This window comes from Phodopus roborovskii, unplaced genomic scaffold, assembly GCF_943737965.1.
Source record: "Phodopus roborovskii unplaced genomic scaffold, PHOROB, whole genome shotgun sequence".
Classification (NCBI taxonomy): Eukaryota; Metazoa; Chordata; class Mammalia; order Rodentia; family Cricetidae; genus Phodopus; species Phodopus roborovskii.
In genome coordinates, this window is record NW_026126588.1 from 17821491 (window position 1) to 17846338 (window position 24848).

Genomic DNA, 24848 nt, shown 5'->3' on the forward strand with positions numbered 1-24848 from the left:
TTTTTGTCGATCACAGTTTTCCTTCACTTTCATTATTATCATTATTATGGCTGCTCTTTCTGCTTATTGAGTGTCAGATGCTGCTCTGGTTAGTATGCAGCAGACATGCCACTCAATCTTCATTTTACCATGAGGAAACTGAGCCCGTTATCTGCTTGACATGACATTAGACATAGCTGGAATGTGACATGGCTGAGATGCAGTTGGCTCTTCTGATACTAAAGAGCTCCTCTTTCGTGCGGCCATGGCTTCTGTTTGCATTCTTCTTTAATCAGTATACTTTGCAAGAATCTAGAGATACAGAGAAAAGTATGCAAAGAAGCCAGGCAGCATTCCTGAAGGTCAGTCTTTTACACGTAGTGACTAAGACATTTTCAAAGACAAAGAAAAATAAAAGAGAAAATATGTATATATTTTGATCAATGGCATTACCGTCCCCAAAGCTTGTTCTTTGGTCCTCTCTATCAGGAGTATGAGCGCCCTGTATCTGGTAAACTGAGGCAGACTTGGCTATCACTTATGCTACACTCTAGGCTGCATGAGGATGGGGGACTGCTGTCTCATCACACAGTGCGTGTGTCGCCAGCACTCAGCATACTGTCAGGCACACTGCTGCTTCCCGTGCACCACACTAAAGGATGCTTACTTAGAGAGTGAAGGTGAAATCAAATCAATCCCCAGAACTGTTACATCACAGGATATTGGGGGTTGGATTGCTGGGGGTGAGCAGAGTCTACTGAGAGACCAACTCTTTTAAAGCTGAAAAGGCTCATTTCACTCTGTGTGTGTGTGTGGGGGGGGTGTATGTGCACATACATGCTAGTCACCTTTTTTGTTGCTATAACAAAATTCCCAAGAAAGTCAACTTAAAAGGCCCATGGATTTGGAAATGTCCAGCCTGTGATTGGCTCACATGATGGCAGGGCGTGCCATCACATGATGGGGAGAAGAGCTGTATAGTTCATGACAGTCATGGAGGAGAAGACAGGGGCAGACACAAGAGAAAAGGGGCTGTGGACAAGATAAACCCTTCCGAGGCGGTGACCTCTTGCTTACGGAGCTGTTCAGCGTTCAGTAGCCCTACTAACTTCAGCACATGAACTTTGGGGATATTTTATGTCCAAAATCATAATAGCTCAGAAGCTGAGCACCCTTGGGGCTGAAGAGTTGGCTCCGTAGTTAAGAGCAGTGGTTGCTCTTGCAGAGGACCTGGGTTCAGTCCCCAGCACCCACACGGTGACTTGACTCCAATTCCAGGGTGTCTAATGCCAGCTTCTGTGGGCACCTCCCACCCCTGGTGCACACACATACGTGCAGACAATACACTCACATGCATAAAAATAAAATGGGTAAATGTAGGGAAGGAGCTGAAAAGAAACAGTGCTGAAGTGAAGGAGCTCAAGACCACAGGGCCAGCCCTGAGGTCCGACCCCTCTGCATGAGCTCTGACTCCAGGGGTCTCCAGCTTCACTTGCATCATCTACCATTACTAACGAGCTTCCCTCCTGTTTTCACTAGTTCTGAATTCAGAAAAATCTTCAACTACTGACTGGATAAGTCTGGCAGGTTCTTTACCGTCAGACTGCAGATGCAGTCAGGTTTCTTTCAAAGGCTGGATATTCCTCTCCGTACAAGCAAATACAAACATGCTTCCAGGCTCTTTGTAGTCAGGGTTTGTTGGACTGCAGACTCAAGGAGGCCTCAGCAGGCAGCGTAAGAAGAGTTGACCGAGGAAGACGGTGACAAAGTAGACCATGGCTAGAATTGAGAGGGGCTTGAGGATGCTGGCTGATATTGGTTGAAGAGTGCTTTTAAAGCAGGATCATTTAAGCACTCAAGTGAGCATCACTTCCCAAACCATGTTCCCAGGTGCAAGCACAGGCACCCAAATCCCGTTCCCAGTAAAACCAGCACTGTGGGAGCCAGGTTGGCAGCGAGGGTGTGGAGGAGATAAACAGGTTTCCACATCCAGGAGGATTTGGAAAGACTTTTCCCAGCTGAAAGATTTATGTTACATATTAGCATGTGAAAGACTGACAGATTCTTTGGTAAAAAAACTGTTGGACACAGTGTTTCTCAAGCCCTGCTTCGTTTTTGTCTAATAGTAGCCATTAACATCCTTCTGGGAAATAAATGCTTTGGGAGAGTTTTAAAGCGATTGCTTTTAAAGGAATAGAGTTAGTTATTCTGACAGTCATTGTCATGCTTTGTCACAGCCATTTTCTATGGCTCATTACTTTTGTACTTGCTGGAATTGTAACCAAACTATTTCTGTCACTGTTTACAATTTACCTCTTCTGCCTTCCCCTCATTTTCTTGGACCAGACCCCTTTAATGCTAGACCTGTATGCTAGCTCTTCAGTATTTGAAGAAGCTAACCCCCGCCCCTTTTCTTGTTAATCAAGCAGTTCTGTCTCCTTTGTTTCATTTACATGTGATTTTTTTTTAATCTTAAAAATATATTCTCACCTTTAATTGACACATAGTAATTATATGTACTTAGGGGTACAGTGTGTCGTTTCAGAACATGTCCACAACATGCAGTGATCAAAGTGATCGTTTTATTCATCACATTTGTCATTTCTCTGCATTGGAAATATACCCCTCTCTGCCCTACACTTTAGCCTTGACATCTATATTTGATGTTTCCTGCCACACCTATATTTGTTTTATTGTTCTTCTAGTCTGATCATTTTTTGAGACAGAATCTCTACATGTGACAAACATTTTTTTATATCATCTTTCATTTTTCTTTATTGCTTTTCATGTTTATTTGAAAGTAAGGTTGAAAGAAAGTCAGGCCTATAGTCAGAGCCTGGGGAAATTACCAGAAGGGTGAAATCAGCTAATTCTAGCTATCTCGACACCTTAATCCTCCTGCCTCTGCCCATGCAGAGCTGTTGGCTGTTCACACTTTGCAGTCCCCCATACTGCTAGACAGCGCTTAAGACTTAACCATTCATCCGTTCTACAAAGAATACATATGATTATATACATACACTCTTATGTGTCTATGTGCACACACAGGAGAATGATATTCTGTTCTTTTTGTTATTTTGTAGAAACTTGGTCTTTTTCATTCTTACTTTGCCACAGAGATAGAAAACAATGGGAAAGTTCATCTGCTTTTATGGAGCTGATAATGATGAATGTGCTTGCTATCTATTGCTTCAACCTGGGGCTATTTGGATAGGGTCAGCATACAATGTGCTGTAGACCTAAGCCAGCCTGTTTCCTAATATGTTTATTGGTTGATAAATAGCTTTTAGGTTTTTCAAACAATTGAAATTAAATTAAAGAGTATTTTGTGATGCATGAAAACATTTATAAATCTGAAGTATAGTGTTCCTGAATAAAAACGAAACCTCAGCACAATACTCATTATGTATTGTCATACTATATTACCCACAACTCCTCCAACACTTCCTATCTGACTTTTCATAACATAAGTTTCCAGACTTTTGTCTTTTTCGTTTTCTCTTTTTTATAGTTCTAAGTATTGAACCTCGGACCTTGCACATGCCGGGCAAGCTCTGTACCTGAACTGACCACATGCCTAGCCCCTATCTCTGTCTCAGGATAAGGTTTTGTGTTAGATCTGGGGCAGAGTTTTGTGTACATTTGCCTCTGTGGTGAGGAAGGGATCATGTCCCGTGTTTCTCAGAATTCTTTTGTGAAGCAGGCTTTTCCTTCCTATGGGAATGTCAAGTTCTACTAGGGCTGCTTTTCTGAACATTCTTTCCTCTTGGTTTACTTCATGGAGTCTCCTTACACACGACAGCTCAGTACATTGGTTTGCTGCTCAGGCAAAATTTTATTTCTGTAGTAATCATCTTTGAAACAAGATATGACTTGAGGGTTAGTGTTTGCCACCTGGGAACGGAGAACTTCATCTGAAGAACTGCCTCCATAAGACTGGCCTGTGGAGCTTCTTCTTCTTGATTAATAATTGATGCCACAGGGCCTAGCCCACTGTGAGTGGTGCCATTCCTGAGCAGGTGGTCAAGGGTTGTGTAAGAAAGCAGACGAGGAAAGAAAAATGGTACCATGGGTGGTGGTGGTGTGTGTGGGGTCATGTGTATAGGGTCTAGAGAGTGTGATGATAGAACATGGGTACTGTGAAGGGGAAATGGGAAACACAGGGAGAGAGAGGGGCTTCAACTAGGGAAGGATGAGAAGAGAGTAAATAGCAATAACAATTTTTGGAAAACATACTATTTTTTTGTACTTAAAATGTATATGTATACATGTTTTATTATATATATAATATATACATATATATATTATACATATAGTTTAAGTGACATTAAGCCATGTTGGGAGATAATGCTTCACCAAGAACTATAGACCACGTAACAACCCAATAAGAAGCCTCTCTTCCTTTGAGTTTTTGGTAAGGGGAGTTCAAGAGACTCTCAATACAGACTATTGCTGTTATGTAGCAGAAGGTGCTTTGTGATTTGCCTAGGGAGTAAAGCAACCACTCATCCTACCCAGCTGTAAAATCTGAGAATCACAACAATGACCTGCATGACAAGATATCCTCAAAGGTACAATAGTACTCAAAGGTACATCTTAGTGATAACCAACAGCCATCTAATTGCATCAAAGGCCCACTCAATAGCAGGGACTTTGTGCCTGGCACTGTGAAGCTAGCTAGCTACCCATGGGTGAGATCATAGACCCTGGAGGAGAACCTATTATTTATCACTAAACCATACGTGTGGGACAGAACTTTTTCTTGTGGAAATGCATCACACATGTCTATTCACCCAGTAGGGAGCCCATGACAGACCAAAGTACAGATACTATCAAAGTCCATTTACAAACCAGTTTGTTTTATTGGGGTTACTTACAGGAATATGGGTGAGGAATCACAGGAGCAGAACTGACTGAAAGACGGCTGAATCACCAAAGCCAACCTCAGCATGGGTGACAGCTTACAAAGCTGGGAATATGGAGCACACTACACAGCTTGCAGTCAGCTCAACGAGCTGGAGAATGTCCTTACCAAGTGACTCATTTGGTCAAAACCTCTTCCAGACAGCTCGGCTTGGTTTCTACTTTTTCCAGGAAGCTGATCTCATAATCTTGTTTGCGTGTGTTTTTCTCCTCAGAGAGTCTTCTTTGCAGCTCAGCTTCCCTTCATCTGAGGGAAGCTCTCAGCTTTTATTGCTCACTCTGGCAGGGCGGGGCATAGTGAAGCTGATCAATTTCAGGGACTTCCTGAAGCTATCTTGAATTGTTTATCTCCCTGGTTGCAAAGTTTCCCTGAAGCATGGAATCTGGGGATAAACAGTAAGGCAGCATCATTAAAACTCTCAATTACATCCTAAATCCTTGATACTCATAGATAGGTGTAGATCTCGACCTCCATCAAAGAAGCTTTTTTTTTTTTTTTTTTTTTTTGGTTTTTATTTCAGCAAGCAGTCCTTTACAGAAATCCACAACTAGTCATAATGAAGAGAACATAAAACTGTTCTAAGAGGAAAATGATGATAAGCATCCTGAACCAAGGAATATGATAGTATAGAAAAACGTGGTAGGGAACTTGAATGAAGATAAAATGTGGAGAGCCAGAGAAATGGGAACAGAATAGATGGTGAACAGAAAGGAATACCATGAGTCTACTCAAATGATAGTGGTGGCTTTGAGAACGTTACGACCTTGATAGTCAGCAAGGCATTCTTTTCTAATTGTCTTTCAGGATTGGAAATGAAGGTTTATTGTCCAGATGGGGCCAAGGGTCTTACATTGTGCCCATGGCTGTGTTGCATGTTTACTTGTGTGGTTGTGGATTCCCTAAGTGCTACTTAGTTCAAGTTTACCCTTGGAGACAAATGCTCCTGTCAAAATTGGGGAGGTACTCAGAGCAAGGACAGGGGAGGAATTAAGATTTAAGCCTCATTGTGGGACTTAAGGTTCTGCTCAACTGAAAGGTCCAGTTGGTGAGCACTTGTGACCCCTACAGCTCTGGTAAGCTGACTGGAGTCAGGAAAGCTGGTATAGCTGGGATGTCACCTGTGAGGAGATCAGTTCGAAGATGCTCACGGTGTCTTTGAAAATTTTGATTCTGCTACAAAAAGGGTATTTCTGCCATGGAGACTAATTCATGTAATATGACCTCTCTCACACAAACACACGTTTGTAATTTAAATGTAATTTTAAAAAAAAATAGACTTTTACAAGTAATTCCAAACATCATTTCCTCAGATATGGCTTTAGAAAATGTAAATCAGGGAACTGAGTTTCTGAGTTGCCATCTTCATTTGTGGAAAGAAAATTGACAGCCAAAAAGGCCACTGAAATCTTGGAGATGTGTGTAGCAGAAGCCATGGGATACTGTTATCTGGGCATACCTAAAAATAGTTCTATTCATCTCCCTGTACCTGTTGTCTTCATCACAACCCTAGGTGTGTCATAGGTTTAATACGAAGGCATAACCGATTGTTCTTAGGTGCTTATTGGTCAGGACTGGAGGAATGGGCTTAAGTTTAGTTCAGAGAGTGTCAGTTCCAGGAAGGTCTGGAGGCCATCAGTGACAGTACCCGGGGGCCTCTCATAGTTCTATGCTTCAAACCTGAAAAATGGAAAGAAAGAGAGAAAAGTCACCTTTTATGCCATGACCTATTGTCTGAATGAAGGGGACCAGTAAGTGTCCCTTGTAGAGGCTAGAGGTGCTACTCTTCAGCCTTGTCTACTCAGTATCTGCATTTTCTGTGCGGGCAGGCTTCCTCCTGAGCCTAGAGTCTGAGCCATCATGGCACAGCTACCCCAGCTAGTGGCTCTGCGTTGGTATGAAGACTGATAGCTCACATTCCACATAATTCAGACTGTACACGAAGCTCACGTCTAAGGGCTCAGGAAAAGTTGGGTTTTCGTTGCCGGATATCCTTAGAGTATAAACACCATAAACAATTGTGCTATAATAGATAAACAATTTTGCTATAAAGATCAACCTTTTTCATTTTTAAAATTAGCACACAAGATATTTGATATCATTGTGGCATTTTTAAAGAAAGTGTGATTTCATGGATTTTCTCCTTCTCCCTTATAACTCCTAGTTCCTTTTCCTCTTTTATGTCTCATACTTTTGCCCATTCTTCATCAGCACCTATTCTTACCTTCTTTTGGTCTCCATTTTAGTTTTTTAGGCCTTATCCAAATTCAGACACACACACACACACACACACACACACACACACACACACACACACACACACTACAGTCTAGGATCTACATTTGAGAAAGAACATGGGTTTTTATTCTTTCTGAATTTTGGTTCATCACCTAATACTACTTTTTGCCATCTACCCATATTCATGCAAATTCCATTATTGTTTCTGGCTAAATAAAATTGACATGTACCATTATACACTTACCTGTTGATGGACATCTAGCTGAATCCCATTCCCCTGTTATTGTTACTAGAACAGCAATGAATATTGATGTGCAAGTATCTCTGTGGTAGGATGTGGAGTCCCCTGGGCAAATGCCCAAGAGTGGCATAGCTGGGTCATATGGTTGTCCTATTTCTAATCGTTTGAGAAGCTTCTGTACTGAGTTCCATAATGGTTGGTCTGTTTTGCACTCCCACTAACAACCTATAAAGCCTCCTCTTTCCTTACATCTGCCGTTCTCAGGGTCAGTACTTTAAGTAGTGTGAGCCATGCGGGAGAAACTTGAAGCTGTAAAATAGATACTATAAGGATTTGCTAATACGCTTGCATAGACAATATTGTTATACACAGTAGAATTTTGCTAAGGGAGCGCTGCCTCCATTTGACTAGAAGATAAAGACCAGGCTTGTTAGAAAGAGAAGTCTGTACCCTAAGGTTCTGTTTATTCATGGAGATTGACCTCCAGTTAGGCTCAATTCCCACAACAAAAGGAGACAATCCTCACCTACAACCGGCCATTAGGACCATCCCCTGAGGGCAGACAGCTCAAGGTTACAGCCAACAAGCAGCCCTAGGTCCCTCCTGCTCTGTCCTTTAGTTCCCTGTGTGCTACAAGGAAAATCATTCTAGCAATATCTTTGCTGTGTAAACCTCCTGTTTGCCCACGTGGCCTGACTGCAGACTCCTGTCTCTGTTTAATTGTTTAAAGTGACCTGAAAGAGACTTAAGGACAGCAGTATATGCAGAACGCCCAAGCCTAAGGTGTATCCCAGCTCCTCTTTGGGATAGAAAGAAATTTGTCCTTTTTTAAAAATTATTTATTTTTTTATTTTACATATCCCAGTTCCCTCTCTTCCTTTCTCCCTCCCATGTCCCCCCATCCTCCCCCCACTCCACAGTGAGGGTGGTGCCTTCCTGGAGGGGTCATCTAAATCTGTCAATTCATTTGGAGTAGGGACTAGGTCCTCTCTCCTGCCTCTAGGTTAAGGAAATATCCCCTCCATTGGAAATGTGCTCCCAAAGTCCTTGTGTGCACCAGGGACACATCCTGGGTCCACTGGTTATTAATCTCCAAGTATGTGACATGATTTCTCCCGTGGACGTCATATTAATTCCATAACACCAGAAAGATTGTTCCGTGGCATAAAGGTCCACTCCACTGTTGAATTCCTACGCAGCAGGTGGAGGTCCCACTCCTGTAGCTCGTTTGACAAAGCTCCTAGAGGTGACTCAGCTAAGCAGGATCCTAGGTTGCCAAACTCAGCTCTGTGATGGGCACTGCATTCATAGTTGCTTCTCCGTGTGCATTTCCTGTGCTGCGATCACACCAGCTTTGATTCACACCAGCGTTGTTTGTGGGATAGCTTGTTAGGAACGTAAAGTCATCAGAACCCATTTTCCAAGCCTTTTCCTTCTCGTGCCCGCCTGGCTGCTGCCTGGACTCTTTGGACTGGGTTCTTTTACTACGGAATCGCTGGTGCCCTGCACTACCTTGTTTCCTCTGCGTTATCCCGGAATGATTGGGGCCAGGCAGATTCCTTTGCAGCTCTGAGAAGCAGTTGTAGGGAGGAAAGGCAGGCTGGTGAAGTGACCTTGTATCCAGGGACAGACAACCAAGACGGTGCCCTGTCCCCCCCGGCCGTCTATTTCACCAGAGAAGAACTGAGCGCACTTGCCCAAAGCTCGCCTCTAATTTCTAATAATTAATTCGGAGCGATTCGTAAGTTATTACTACAGAGTCATACGGGAATTTATTGAAGATGTTCATATTTTAATAACTAGTTTCGGATTTTGGTCACGAGTGTGTTTTAATAAAAGTAATTTAAATCCTTTAGCTTTTACATGATGTAAAGCTTCACGATTCTGGTGCAGGAAAAAAAATCAGTGAGAGCCAGTATTTGAAACTGCAAGGGGATTTGTTTTAAGTTTGTGTTCACAGACAGGATTATGATACTCTACTGACACCTTCCTTCCTCTCACCCCTCCCCTCCTCCTCTTCCTCATCGGGGAATTTCTCACACTATAGCTCAGGCTGCTCTTGCTCTGTAGGCCTGTACCACCACAGGTACGTTCTAGTGTCTTTTCTACGACAGAAATGGAGTGTGTGCTTGCACCTTACTAGGTTGTTGTTGTTTGTCTTATTATGTTACTGCGCTCACAGGATTTCTCCTACAGCAAAACTTGGTTTCACTGAGTAGCCTGCTGTTTGTTTATTAAGAGTGTTAGGTGATGGTGACTCCTCTTTCTTCAGCCATTTCTCTTTAGGATCCGTATTGTGAGAACTTGAGAGTTTAGGAAGAGTGTGAAAGAAGTTACAAAAACATACCTGTAATTGACTTCTCTGTGATCCCTTAAGTGGTTATCTAAAACCGAGCTTGACATAGTAGCGCTCACTATAGCGATTTGGCATCAGCACTTTACAGAAATGTGTATAGGGGGACTGGGCTAGGATGGCGCCTCAAGAAACGTTTACAAACTGAGACCCTTCTCCTCCTACCCAGTGTGGCCTGTCAGTCCCCAGTGACAGAATACTGGACCATCTTTCCTCTACTTTTCTGTGAGGTTGGAATGATAATGTTTATTTAGCCTGTGCCCCATCCCCCTCTCCCTACCCCCTCCCTGTCTCCATGAAGCAGTGTTTATATGTTTGACACTGAAGTGTACAGCACACCCAGAACATACCTGTAACATACGTTTACTCCAGAGAAAGTGGACAGGGACAGGAAAGGTGCTAGTCTGCAGAGCATGTTGGTTTCTGAATTTATTTTTCTCTTTGCGTTATAATTTCTCAATACCAAGGTATGTAAAATATGAAAGATGTATAGACTGAGGGAAAAACTCCTACAAAATAGATATTTGTCAGTTTTCCTGTATATGAAAAGAAAAAGCTAGCGGAAAAGGGAAACTACCCAACCAAACAAAAACCAGAGTTGAATAAAACTTTGCACAATTACAGAAAAATTCCTATCCTGGCTCAGAAAAATTACTTGATTAAAAGAAAAAAAAAGAAATATCTTATTTAAGTTTTCTAAAGCTACAACAAAACTATTGAGAGTTTTCTTGACACATATGTGATTGCTTGAAACCATGACTAAAATTCCCTGGGTCTTAGTGTTGGTCAATGCTATCAATGCTTTTAACTAGCACAGTTGCTCCTTGTGGTGAGAGAGGAGACTTGTTTGTTTAGCTGATACTGCACTTGAAAGTTCTGAAAAGAAACCTTTTTCCCTCAAAGGACTAACTGAATGTGCTATGATGTAACTATGCTGTTTCCAATGTTTGCCAGCATTCATGGGGGCATTTCCTCGTAATACCTAAATATACCAACACAGAATCGTAATAATGGAAAATGGGAGGGGGTATTCTTTTACAATTGTTGAAGAAATAATACTAAAATATGTAATTCACAAAACAACTCAGATAACTTCCTGAGAATATTTTTAAGCCTTTCTGTGCATTGTAAAAGAATCAGTTGCTTATCCGTAATTCATATAGCAGTATTAATACTTAATTTTTTTTTTTTTTTTTTTTTTTTTTTTTTTTGGAGTGGGGAAAGGATTTTAAAGGAGCTGTCCTGGGAGAGCTGGTCTGCCCATTTTTCATGTATTTGTGTGAGCTAAAAAAGGAAACAAAGCATTTTAATCGATAGTTTTCACTAAAACCGACTGGCGCCTCCTTTTTACTGGTTAGCACAAGGCAGCCAAGAGTTCTTGGGACAAGCCTTCTTTTACCATTTATGCCTTTTAAAAGACCGCTGATTGTGTTTGGGAATCTTGTGTCCTTTAAGAGAAGACTATGAGCCCTTTATCTGCTGAGCGTTGCTTCTGGGATGCATGCAGCGTATCCAGGGCTCCCTGACTCAGTGTCCTTTCTGGTTGGCTTTGTCCCTAGGCCCCTTTTCTCGGCTGACAGATCTGGCCTTTGACTTTTGTGATTTGACTTTTGTGGTTTGAAGATCACAGTTTACAGGAAACTAATGAGAAGCAGTGTAGGGAAGAATAACCCTCAGTTGGAACCAACCATTGTAACAAAAGATTAAGAGGAAATAAAGTCTATTAACTCGTTTCACATAGGTGTGGGGGGGGGAGGGGGAGGATCTAGGAGTGAGGAGGCTCTGATAGCAGCTTGCCTAGCATATTCAACAGAGAAGGGAAAATCTGTAAAGTGACGAGACAAACATAAATCACCCTGTCTCAAGGGGTGGCACCTCAGGAACAGCGAGGAAGTGGCAGAGCCTAGTTATTAAAGTGTGTCCCTGGAGCAGCTTCTGCTTACCATCTACAGCAAGGTGCAAGAGCTTCAGTGGTCAGTGATCTTCTCTAGGGTTGAATTAGGAGATGCTGTTTGTCTTACAACACCGTGCCCTGCTTTTAGGCTTCCGATAAAGGAGAGCTGAGAGTTTTCGCGATTCTGCTCCCACTAACTGTCCTCAGCTCAGCTCAGTATGTGCACCAGCTTTTCCTGGCTCCCTACTTTTGCGTAATGGCCTTCAGAGCTTCTCAGTGTACAGTATATGAAGCTGTCCCGTCTCCTGGTACCCTTCCTGCCTTAACCTGCACCTCACATTTCGTAGGCTGGAAAGCCGACTCCTTTCCTTGGTACCTGTTACACGGTTTTGAACATCTTTGCCCTGTCCCTCCGTCTTCTCCTTCAGGACCTGACATACTCCCATCTTCTTTGCTAAGAGGAGTTCTTAGAGCCACAGTGGGATGGGGCTCCTTGTAATGTGAGTGTGTCCATGTGAGCTGCAGTGTCTTCACTGCGTGTCATCCCAGAGTGTAGACTACAGGAGGCAGCCCTCTCCTACATGTGTCTCTCCGTCTTTAGGATGTCTAGGCCTGTGGTGAATGTCCAATGTGCACTTAGCGAACTCAGCTGCAGCCACATGTATGCTGTGATGATTGATCTTGAGGATCAGGTGATTGGATTGAGATCTACCTAGGCTATTAGTCAAGTGCGCTTCTGTGTGCATCCGTCAGGGCGATTTCAGAGATGAAAGGGGTAAGGGAGACCTGCTCTAATGATTGTGGGCAGCCCATTTCAAAAGGCCGGAGCCTGTCCATGGCCTCCCTACCTTCGTAGGTACTCCTCCCAGTGTGGCACACCCACCATGCTGTGATGGACTGCAGCCTCGTGACCAAAAGTAACAGTAAATCTTAGCTCCCCACTATGCAAAAAAAGATGTATTTATTATGTATACAATATTCTACCTGCACTTATGCCTGCATGCCAGTAGAGGGCGCCACCATGTGGTTTTTGGGAATTGAATTCAAGACCCCCATCTCCCCAGCCCAAGAATTAGCCCTTTAACCACTTCTCTTGAGTGTTTGTCCCAGCCATAAAAGTCTTGACACGTCAGAGATTCTATGAACAAGAACTAAAATGATGTCAAACTTCCGGGAAAGACCATTTTGAATACTGAATAAGCAGGTGTATAGCCTTCTCCCCAGAGCTGGATTTGAGTTTTAACTTAGTAAATGTTTAACAGCATGGAGCTTTTGGGTACCAGTCTTGGTTTCCCATTTGTATGTTGTTATTGGCCAATGCCTGAATGGTAACACAGGTCTGGCATATATATGTAGGTTACCTCCAGCCTCTTGAATTTTCTCTCATTCACTGTTTTCTTATCTACTTTCCTTCCTTAGGTTATTCTCTTTAGAAAGAGGTCAGGCTGCCCCCTGCAGGCATGTGATAGATTCCAGGCAGTGCACACATTTTAGAAAGCACTGGAAGCCAGTTGAGCATGGTGGCGCACACCTTTAATCCCAGTGCTCTGGAGGCAGAGGCAGGCAGGTCTCTGAGTTCAAGGCCAGCCTGGTCTACAGGGTGAGTTCCAAGACAGCCAGAGCTACACAGTGAGATCCTGTCTCAGAGCAACAACAACAAAAACAAACAGGAAAGAAAGGCAGAAAAGTAAGAAAAAGCAGTGGAAATTTTCTGGGAAGATGGGGTAAAACAACACAGTGCTTCATCTTAGTTATTTAACTGGGGCTGTGAAACCTGGCCCCAAGGCCTCACAATGCTTTTATGTTGCTCATCATTTCCTTGACTCCTATTTATTCAGATTTTTGCCTCGCTGGGAAAATCTATCCAAAGAAAGGGGAAACTATGTTTAGTTTTAAATGGAAAGCAGAAGAATGTTGGCAGTTACAGCAGTCTGTGAAGTTTCCAGACCAAACGTCTATGACTCAGATTTTGGACAAAAGAAAGCAGTTAAGCCCTTCTGTTTAGATTTAACTGTTTAATTCCCCTCCTTATTTCAAACTGGCCAGCTGATCAGATCCCTGAGTTTGATCCCTGACCTCATCCATTACCACCCCTTTCTCAGGGTGTGGACTTTGAGCATTTTAAAAGGTGTGTGTGTGCGTGCGTGCGTGTGTGTGTGTGTGTGGGGGGGGTGTGTGGGGGTGGGTGTGTGTTTTTCTCCCGTGGCTCTAACTCAGTATCCACATGTACCAGGCTCTACCACTTAGCTTCATCCTGATGTCTCAGAGTCAATGAGCATTGTTTATAGCGTATTTCTTTGGCACCAGACAAGAAAGACAGGAAATAATATGTAGTAGCCACTGTTTTCAGAGATACAGAGGTCACTGATTTTCTTCCCTAAAATATTTCAGAAATTTATACTCCCAGACTTAAGAGGGACTTCCTGTTTTACACATTTTTTTTTTAAATTAGCAAGCCATTAATTAAAAAGAAAATGGCAAGTCTGTCTTGAGACAATAGAATTGTTGTTCTTTAGGCTTTTCTTTCCATACATTCATTTTGCCAGAAAAAACAAAAAAACAAACAACAACAACAAAAAACAAAACGAGGCTCAGATAGCTTTGACAGTTGGTTCAAGGTCATGGGATCAGAATGAAAACCAAAATCACAATGCAGGTTTCAAATTCTTCTTTTCCTTCATAATTGGTTTCTTTTCCTAATTTGATTTTATGTGCAGTACACTATTTTCCTTTTGAAGCATGCTTGTTTTTTAATTTATTATTATTATAGCATAAGTATAATGGTGAGAAATGACTTTTAATTCTGAGAAGTGTTCTGGTGAGGAGGGTTTGGTGCAATCTGTTAGCAAGGGGAGTTGTGTAATTACCTTTCTATGAGATTAGTGTTCAGAATCACACCCGGCTCAAACTGTCCTGGAGGGAGTACGGCAGGAAACAGAATGCAGGACACTGACAGGTTTCAGCAGGACCCTCCACACTGTCTTAGTTTCAGCTCATGGGATCTCCATCCTCAGGACATGCTCATGTACCGCTGTCCTGTGGGCAGAGGATTCAGATCCCCACCAGAAATTCATTTATTTCAAGAGTTGAAGCAACTGGCTGAGCATCAGTAGTTACACGATGCTATTGTGTAATTATGCTCTCTGCATGGTCCTGGTCAGGCGACTGTGGAGACGCCAGGTTTTTTTTTTTTTTTTTTGGCTTGCTTTGGCGTTTGTCTGTCTTGTAGCACAGGTCTTGTAGTGGGAATCATTACTGCCCTGTCCCTGTGGAGCAGACAGGCAGGGTATTCTGGAACCTTTGCCACCTTCAGTCCTGAAAGCAGAGGTTCTGGGCAGGTTGGGAGTACAGCACTGTTACAGGCTGAACGCCAGTGTCATGCTAGAGTTATTCAGATTCTGCAACACAAAATTTACGTTGTCAAATGGACTTGCACAGAGGCCTCCTAACCTACGCTTTAATTTTTTAAAAAATACTTTAATAGAGGCTGACACAAAGTTTGTAAAAAAGAGTACACAGAATGCTGTATACTGTTACTCAGTTTTCATTTATGCGTTTTACAAGGTGCCTCTTGATCTGTTACATGTTAGATCAATGGTTCTCAACCTGTGGGTTTGCTCCTTTAACAGGGGTTACATATCAGATATCGTGCGTATTATAAATTTATATTACAATTTATAACAATAGCAAAAATTAGAGTTTTGGGGTAGCAACAAAAATACTTTTATGGATGGGAGTCAACAGAGCATGAGGAACTGTTTGAAAGGGCCACAGCATTAGGAAGATTGAGAGCCACAGTGTTAGTGTCAAGATGGATGGATGGGAGGTAAAAACACAGCTGGGCATTGGTGGCGCACGCCTTTAATTCCAGGACTAGGGAGGCAGAGGCAGGCAGTTGTCTGTGAGTTCAAGGCCAGCCTGGTCTACATAGCAAGTGCCAGGACAGGTTCCAAAGCTACAAAGAAAAAACAAAAACAAAACAACCCCAAAACAAAACAAGATTCCCCACAACTCTTTGTTAAGGTGGCACTGGTGTGTCAGGAAGTAAATAAAATCAGGATATTACTTACATTTAAAATTGTAATCCTGTATAGTAGTTCATGATAATATTTAGTCTGAGGTATTAAAAATTAGTTAATGGTTCTGGTCATCTTTATGAATTGTTACTCTGAAAATCAGTTTTTTTTTTTTTTTAGGTTTTAAATTTAAATTAAGTTTTCAAGTAATGAGAGAATAAAAATGCAAAATGGCTGTGTAGGTGAACACCGTGTGAAACATGTTTCTTTTAACAGCCCTGCCTGGGTTAGGAGCGGTAATCTTGAGTGGGAGTCCCAGGACTGACGGGTGTTGCTTATTCTGTGCAGGTTCGGAAACACGTGAATGATCTCTACGAAGACCTGAGGGATGGGCACAATCTGATCTCCCTTCTGGAGGTCCTTTCTGGAGACACCTTGGTAAGTTTAGAGACTTCCTAATTTATTTTGCTGAGCCTGTACGTCTGTACACACGTGACCAGGGTGCTTGCAGCATAGATTTCCTAGGGTTTATTCTTCACACTATGAACACAGCCAGAAGGAAAGAGGTCTGTCCGGTTGCTCCAGCAACCCATCTTCATGTGACGTCAGCATGGAGCTAGAGTCGTCTTTGCTTTTGTGATAGGTTCTATAATTAACAGACTGTTTTTCTTTGTGCTTCTTTCTTTTCTTTTTTTTTTTTTTTTGGTTACCTTCGGGTTTTTTCCTGATTTTTCGTTTTGTTTTTGCTTTAAAAGAAGTCAGGTAAATAAAAAAAGAAGTCAGGTATGCAGTGTAGCCACACACGGAAAGACTCACACGTAGCAGGGAAACAGACTTCACTCTCTGAGGAGGGGGCTAACCCAGGCGTCGTCTCCCTCCTGTGTGATCATTACTCCCTTTCTCGGTTACCTGTTCTCCCTCATTGCCTTCCGGTCATGCTCTTCTTTTCATTCCCGGTCTGTCTGTACCCTTGCTGTCCTGTCTTCTGTCTGTTATATTCATTAGCCAAGGGAGCGAGACTTTCTGAAGACCTTACGGTTGGTGAGTGCAACAGCAGCATGCGGGTGTGAGCAGCATGAGGATGTGGAGGATGAGGACAAGGGGGTAGGTGTCCCCCCGTAACGCACTAACCTCGCAGGCGGTGTGTGCAGCACTAACGTGGTAGGCCAGTAACTCACCGGCTCCAGCCCTAGAGCAGGGTGGTCACGTGTGTTGAGACAGTGGACAGAGGAAGTATTTTCTCTTTTAAGGTGTCTTCAGAGCTCAAATGACTGACTTATTTAGACATTAGCTATTTTTATTTTTTACACTGTGTATAAACTTAGAATCTTGATAACTAGTATACTGATTTTTATGCACATTCATTTCCTCCTGGAATTGATAATCCAAATATAACAGCTTTTAGAGGAGAGCATAGGGAGACTTTTATCAGTTTCTTCAAATCATGCGCTTCTGTGGGATGCGTAAGGGTGAAGATTTTAAACCTTATAGCCCGTAAAATCACAGGGCCATCTAACTGACAGCTTAGCCGACATGGGCCGGCTACCCTCATAGAGACAGATGAGCTGCTCCGGTCGTCTGCATCCCACACTCCACCCTCGATTTCCTGGGAAATCGTGTTTTTACAGTATCCAGTTTGTGAATTTTCAGCATCATTTCTACCCTGATAACCAAAATTATTTTCCCCTTTTCCAGTCTGCTGTCTTTTATCATGGCCCCTTGGATATCAATGGCTTGTATTTCAGAAGTGAAGATGCTCTTAGACTGTTTCATGTGATAAATTTCAGCCCCAGTCTGTATTTTCATTAAGCATTTTCCAGCTCTGTTCTCTTTTCCCTTTTGCTAATGTGCACCATTTCCTAAGGAAGTTTCCTTAGGAAATGGTGCATTAAAGAAAATAACTATGATTGACACTTTTCCCGAGACCGGGAAAAGAATTGTATGACATCCAGTGAAATGCAGAAGTACAGGTCCTTTCTGCCTGACATTAAGTTCAACTTTGTGTCAAAGCCGAAATCATCACAGAGGAAAAGTACTGCACAGCGCTAACTGCTGTTTCCTCTCCTCAGTCACAGCTAAACAAACCTCTTGTCTTTCTCCGTGGCGTTTTTGGTTTTCATTTTTTAACACTAATTGCATGCTGTTTTTACCTCATTTTCATAAACCCATAAATTTGAAAGACTGTCTTGCTGATAGTGTATTATTAAGAAGGCAAAGTGGGGAATTACGATTATTTTTATAGCTAAGCACCAGTTGACCAGGATTGTCCCTGTTATTGAACACAGGTCTCCGTGGTCTGTGGTTTTCCTTTTATTTAAACAAAGCTTTTGTAATAAAGTATTTGAAATATATTTAGAAAAAGTCCCTCAGACTTGAAATTCAGTCCAACATGATAAAGAAGAGTTAAAAAAAAAAAAACAAACCTCTTAACTATGTATGGACCTACCTAAAAAATAGTTTTAAAATACTGAGACGAGCAGATAATATATTTAAATTAACATGTTCAGTGGTGTTGTGAACTGTAGTATCTTCACGCCTTCAATTTTCTGTCCGTAGCCCAGAGAGAAGGGTCGGATGCGCTTTCATAGACTGCAGAATGTACAGATTGCACTGGACTATTTGAAAAGACGCCAGGTATGATATTTTCCAGACTCTAGCCTTATAAACGTAAGTGATTGAGTAAATCTACACAGGGATATGTCAGGAAATGTAAAGGTTTAATTGGGTCAGCTCTATAGTAATTATCGTGCATGTCGCTGAGGCAAATGTTTAAGGATGTTTTCAAACATCTGTTGCTGAGGAGAGGAAGTTAGTCCTGAGTGCAAGCTTGCAAGAATGGTGAGTGCTTTATTGAGTACAGCGGCATATTCAGATGCCTGTGAATATGGCAGTTCCTGGTAGGGTGCACCAACACTCCACTGTTTTCACTGCATATATTAGAATGTTTTTGTACTTGATACCCTACTTCTAGAAGCAATGTGTGCAGTGTTTGTACTTACGAGTGGTGTAGCCAGCTTCTATTTGTTATGAGTAGATAACTGGCTTGGTCTTATTTGTGCTGCTATCATAGAATATAATTCATAAAGGACAGAATCCATTCCTTGTGGTTCTAGACTCTCTAAAGGCAGGACATTGAAGGTCAAGACAACAACACTTGGCCCTGGCAAAGGCCCCCTGTATTCTCACATGACGGAAGGGTCAAGGGGCAGAAGGCTGTAAAAGTATCTCCCTTGCTTCACCATTCTCTATTACATAAGGAAACAAAATGTCCAACATAATGACATCGGCATTTAATTCTTTTGTATAAGGAGCGAATGTTGGAGACCATTACATTTATCCCCCTGAATGTCAGAGTTGAGCAGTTGATAAGCTTCGGCTTTGAGTATCTCAGTATTCTATAATGTCTGCTTAGCTTCTAGATTTAAATACTTATGATAGAAATTCGTTTTGTAAAACAAAAACAAAAACACCTCTGTAGTAGAGGGACAAGCTGTTCAAGTTGTTTATGGCTCAGAGCATTTTCTGCTTGGTGTGAAAGGGTGACGTCAGCTCATTTCAGAAGAAGTCATCACCTGATTTTAAGATCCACAAAGGTTTACCCATGCCTCGTCGTTTTGAGTTGCTTATTTTGACAAGTGGACACTTCTAGTACTTGTCGTAGAAGACCACCACAATATCCAGTGTAGACTGGTCTGTTTTCTAGACCACAGAAGGGAGGGGTAAACACTAGTGATCTGTGTACTCTTTGTGTGATTTAGCATTTCTTTTACAGGTAAAGAGAACCTGTGCTTAGTTTATAATAAAGTTTTTTTTTTTAAATCTTCATCCATAAAACAGGTGAAGTTAGTGAATATTAGAAATGATGACATAACAGATGGAAATCCGAAGCTGACTTTGGGGCTAATATGGACAATAATTTTGCACTTTCAGGTAAGTCCAGCTTTTCTTCATTGCTGTTTCTATGTCTTGCAGCTGATTTTCAGGTGGCTCACAAGAAGGTGTTTTATGTCCCCTGACTGGAAAGCAAATGTCAGGCTCATTCCCTAACAGTACTCTAGTTACTCTCTCTAGAACACTGTGCGTAGTGTCTTGTCTCTTGGTCTCCAGGAGCGTCTATATTTGCCTTTAAAGACCTTCTCTTCTAATCTTGAGCTAGAGATCCTTTTTTTTTTTTTCTGAATGCTGACATGTTTCTTCTTTTCTTTGGGCGGCATTACGTGTTTTAGCTGTGTAAAGATTCCGTGACTCGAATCCTCACTTCCGAGCATTTCATCCGTATTGGAAATAAGTTAAATTCCCTCTAGTAGACACTAGGTGGCAGTACAAGTAGTCTTAAAAAGCCAGGTTTGAAGACAAGCATCACATACAGCCTTATGTAGATATAGGACAGTGATACATTTTGGGGGGAAATCTGTAATTGGATTTACAGTCTCACACCTTTGTAACTTGCTGTAATCCTTTTGCTGGTCATAGTCTCACACAATTTTTGTCAGGCCCTCAGGAGTACTGTGCAATCAGATCGTAAAGGAAGAAAATAAATGGCTTACCGACTTCAGAAAGGAAATGGGGTTCTTAATCAAATCTTGGGGGGAAATTGTAAGATGTATTAAAGTAATACTGGGAAGTAAAGGACCTCGTCTGGGAGCAGGATCTGAGCCATATGGAAAATCTAGAGGGGGAGAATCATCCTAGGGCGAAAGCCCCAGGGCCTGGTAAGGCTGGGCAGGTGGGGACATAGGATTAACCAGCCTGCCTCCAGGACTGTTGCTGAAGTCAGGAAAGCCAGTAAATAACTGACTGCAAGCCAAGACTCCAGAGCACCAAGGGTCGTCATCACCAGACGACCCCCGCCCTGAAAAGTACTAAGAGGCATCAGCACTACACCAAGGCAAGACTTTGCATGTGAGACACAAGCCAGCCCGTGTTACCAGAACTGTATCGAGTAGAAGTACCCAAAACTCTCATGTAGAGTCACTCAGTTTTGTTATCTCCTAGACCTCAGTGCTTTAGAGCCAGTACTGTAGTTGGATGATCATTATTACTATCGATTATTATTTATTATTATTATTGCTCTCTTTTGGGGGCACCACCCAACTCCCAAATAAATACAGAATCTTATCATTACTTATAAATGACCGGCCTTAACTTGGCTTGTTTCTAGCCAGCTTTTCTTAACTTAAATTATCCCATCTACCTTTTGCCTCCGGGCTTCTACCTTTTTCTATTCTATATCCCCTTCTTCTCTTCTTACTCCGCGGCTGGTGGTGCTGCTGGGTGGCTGGCCCCTGGGTCCCCCTCGCCCCCTTTTCTTGCCCCCTTTTTCCTCTCCTCAGATTTTTGCTCCTATTTATTCTCTCTGCTTGCCAGCCCCGCCTGGCCTTTCTCCTGCCTTGTGATTGGCTGTTCAGCTCTCTGTTAGACAGGCACAGTAACCCAGATTCACAGAGTTAGAGGAATGTAACAGAATGCCGCACATTTTCGCCTCATTAGATACATATCCCGCGCCATAAACGGATGTAACACGTCTTCAACTAACATTCTGCAACACAGTACTTTTAAATGGGGGTTGAAACTGCAAGGCCCCATCACAAAGCTGACATAACAGGCTGTGTCTACAGGTGGGTACCACACTAGAAGTCACTGTGGGCCAATCAAAGGCTTCAGAGGAGGGAAGCAGAATTTCATTCTTGGCCTGACTAAGCTTGAGGGGGAAAATGTTTCGATAAATAAAAGCCGACGGGCTAGGGAGATGGCACAGTCTTGTCGACAAACCCCAAGGCTTGACCTTGATTCCTGGAGTCCACGTGGTGGAAGGAGAAGACCAAGTGTGGTCAGTAGTCTCCGGATGTCTAGCTGTATGCCAGCATGAGTACCCCTCTCCAATAAGTAAGATGTAATTAATTTTTAAATCTGTAATTCTGTGTAAAGCAGATGGTGAAGTGGTTTCAGAGGGGAGGGATGCAGGCCCGGTGGGGATGAAAAGTCCGTACAAGAGGTGACAGTTGGAAAACGGAAGAAAGACACTGGGCTGCAGGGTTTAGGAAATGGAGAACGGGGCTCGGGTTAAACTCCTTAAGACGTCGGAAAACATTGTGAGCTCTGGGGTTGGTAGTGGGGGAAACTGGTTGACCCGGTGGATGGGTTTGAAGGGTAAGCGAGCTAACCTGTGTCCCAGTCTGCTGAGCAGAGCAGATGTGAGAAGTAGAGGTACAGGGGCTTATCAATGCAGATACGGTTGTTGAGTGGGTCCCCTGGGGGGACGGCCCATGATGACAGGGGCCCATGATGACGGGGGCAGGGGCAGATCTTGCTGAGGAGACAGAAAATAATGAATATTCAGAGAGAGGTGTGAAGCAACAGAAAAATGAATTGATGAAGCCATGGAAGAAAACAGGAGTAGAAAAGGACAGTTAGCAGTCTGAAATGCCACCAGGGTTGTGGAGGGAACACACCCCCCCCCCCCCCCGCCGCTTGTAGCAGGAACTAGAAAGCGACAGCCGGGAATGTGGGTAAACGGGAATTAGAAGCAATGTGTATACAGACTCTTCATTTGAGGGAATTTAAAGCCAAGGGTCATTTAAGAAGAATTACACGTTAGCCCAGCCATTGCAGTACTTACTGCTTGTGTCTCAGCATCAGGGATCAGAGGCAGGAGGACTGAGGCTTTGAATAAGGTTGTTTGAGTAAAGTGTAACGACACAAAGCTTTTCTTAGCGCTGTGCAGTTCGAAGATCCGAACTCCTTCTGGCCATGGCCAGAGAGGAGAGTGGGGGTCACCCTCACCCAGAGCGGCTCAGCCTTTTATTTCCTCTACTTGTTGCATGAATAAGGCAAGACTTTCAGAAGAGCCGCTGGCCTGCTTTTAAAAAATACTGCTTTTGAGCATCACAAGTTGAATCTGTTTTTGAATCTGGCATTTGGAAGGTAGGAGTTATATTCCTGGCAGCATCATGTCCTAAAGCTCTATATGCTAGGTCCTGATGGGGTGTGTTGTGCTGTTAAAGTATTTCTTATAAGGTGACTGTAATCAAGAGTGATACATCCATTGGCAATAGAAATACAAATCGACGTGTATGAAGAAAGGTTTGGGGCCTGTGCCAGGCCTGGCAGGGTGTTAGAGAAGAAGCCTGGGAAAGGGACCCATTCCTAGGCACATGTAAAAGCTGAGCCATTTCTGGAAGGGGACAGTGCATGTGACCTAACCATGGACAGTTGCTTAGTTTGGCAGGGCCAGACGGGAAGGGTGGAGGGAGTGTGCCAGTCACGGGTTGCTTCTCCAACCTGTGAGTACAGGCATCAGCACTTCTGGGTAAAGTGCTATCCCATCACCGCTGAAGAGGTCGAACACCGAAGAACAAACAAGCCCAAGACTATGTCACTGGATAGTTTAATTTTCTCTTGAAATAATTGTGAAACCCTTACAAAACAGATGATGTTACAGGCAGGCATCTACAACATCAGCGCTAACGTGACCATTTGGTTGGATATCCGTCCTCAGTAAAACACGGCGGGCTCCGTTTCTGACTGGTGGAAGGCTGCCTTTGGAAAGGCAGCGATCCACTCTCCAGATGACTTTGACCCATGTGCCAGTCTCCTTCATGTCACACTGATTTCCTTTGCTCTGTGTCATGACTCAGTGTTAGAAATATGCACAGCTCAAAGTATCGGTCTCCATACTGATTTCTTCATTTTCCACCGTGACCCTCCTAAAGCCGTTTAATAAGTAACCCGAGTGTAATTACAGAGCATAAAGTTTAACCACCCTAATGTATGTGTCAGCTGTGCGGGCTCTTCCTTTGGCCGAGGGTTCCGCCCTTAAATCACTCCATTTATTCGTTTGCTCATGTGACAATCCTAATGAGCAGATAACTTAGAGATTCTTTATTAGAAAATATGTCAAACTGTATTAAAAGACGGGCTCTAGAGATGGTTAAGGTATTTTTGGTCCTCAGTATTTTTGTCTCCCCTTCAGCCAATAGTTGAATCGGGTTTTTACTCTATTGTTTTTCTGTGTTGGTCTTCACATAGAGGCTCTTAGGCTTTCTATTTGTGTGTGTGTGTATGCCCTAAATTTAGTTGGTGATTTTTAAGGTGGGGGGAGCCATACAGGAGCTGCTTTCCGAGCCTCAGTTTGAGAGGCACTTTGAGACGGAACTTGAAGGACACTTTACCAATATGTCTCTTGGCTGTGTTTACTTTCCGTTCGCTCAGCTTCAGAGGTTAATGCGGGTGGTGATAGTGTGTGCGCATTTCAGGAGGCACTGTGTAAATCTTCGGGTCATGGTCTCTGGGGTGGAGCTCGGGGTTTGCCTCGGAAGCTCACTGGTGTCTGTTTGACCGTGAGCGGTCTTGTTTGTCTGAGAGGACCAGTGGCCAGGAATAAGCCACAGCGCTTAATAAGACACAGAGACCAGCTGGCAGGGTGCCACGGCATTTCTTGCAAGTGGTTTTTCTCATAAGCAACATGGCTTCAGGCTGAAGAGGATGGCCACACAGCCTGCTGGGAATCACGGGTCTGAGTGGACTCGCAGGACCTGCTAGAGCCGGTCCTGGACGCCCTGGATTTTGAAATGAGTGAGTCTGTGGATCTGTGAGTGCCTGTGGACCCAATGGGGAATGTCTGTGGCTGTGTTCGGGCTGAGAAAGAAGAACAGTATTTTGATCCTGCCAAAACTCCCTTGAGCCCTGAAAACTACTCTCCCGGAAGGAAATATTTCAGAAGAAAACTGGTCCCCAAAGCTGTAGGTGACCCTGCTCCTGTGGGGCGAGGCAGTAAAAGAGAAGGCAAGAAGGGTAGCTGTCAGCCTGCCAGGGAACAGCCGGCTGTGTCATCCGGAGAGCCGGTGCCAGGAGACCCCACCACGAGCCCCACACCGGAGGGCGGTGTGCAGCCTGGGAAGACGGTTGCAGCAGGACACAGGGGACAGAAACCTCTGCCCAGCGCCGTGGACAGCTGTTCCTACCGGGTGACAGTGCCCTCTGCTCAGAACAGCGACTCAGAAGTACAAGTTAGTGCCCCGGACAAGACGATTGGAGGAAGAGATGGCCCTCCATGTTGCACAGAGAAGGAGAGGCATTTATGTGATGTCAACTCAAAACAGAGAACATTCCAGAGAAGAGACGATGTTTTCCTTTCCCAAAAGGCGGCCAGCCTAAGTTCCATTCTCTGTGTCACAGAGAAATCACTCGGAAACAGAGTGTTTGTG

At 43.3% G+C, this 24848-nt stretch overlaps 1 protein-coding gene across 1 annotated transcript in view; it reads left to right on the forward strand.

The window, feature by feature from the left end:
• The window catches only part of Dst (dystonin), a 348777-nt gene that overhangs the window by 140410 nt on the left and 183519 nt on the right, over nucleotides 1-24848 (forward strand). The window contains exons 6-9 of the mRNA XM_051204361.1: nucleotides 15991-16080; nucleotides 16648-16746; nucleotides 18199-18276; nucleotides 19480-19572. Of these exons, the coding sequence (XP_051060318.1) occupies nucleotides 15991-16080; nucleotides 16648-16746; nucleotides 18199-18276; nucleotides 19480-19572 (360 nt within the window). The remainder of the gene's footprint in view (nucleotides 1-15990; nucleotides 16081-16647; nucleotides 16747-18198; nucleotides 18277-19479; nucleotides 19573-24848) is intronic.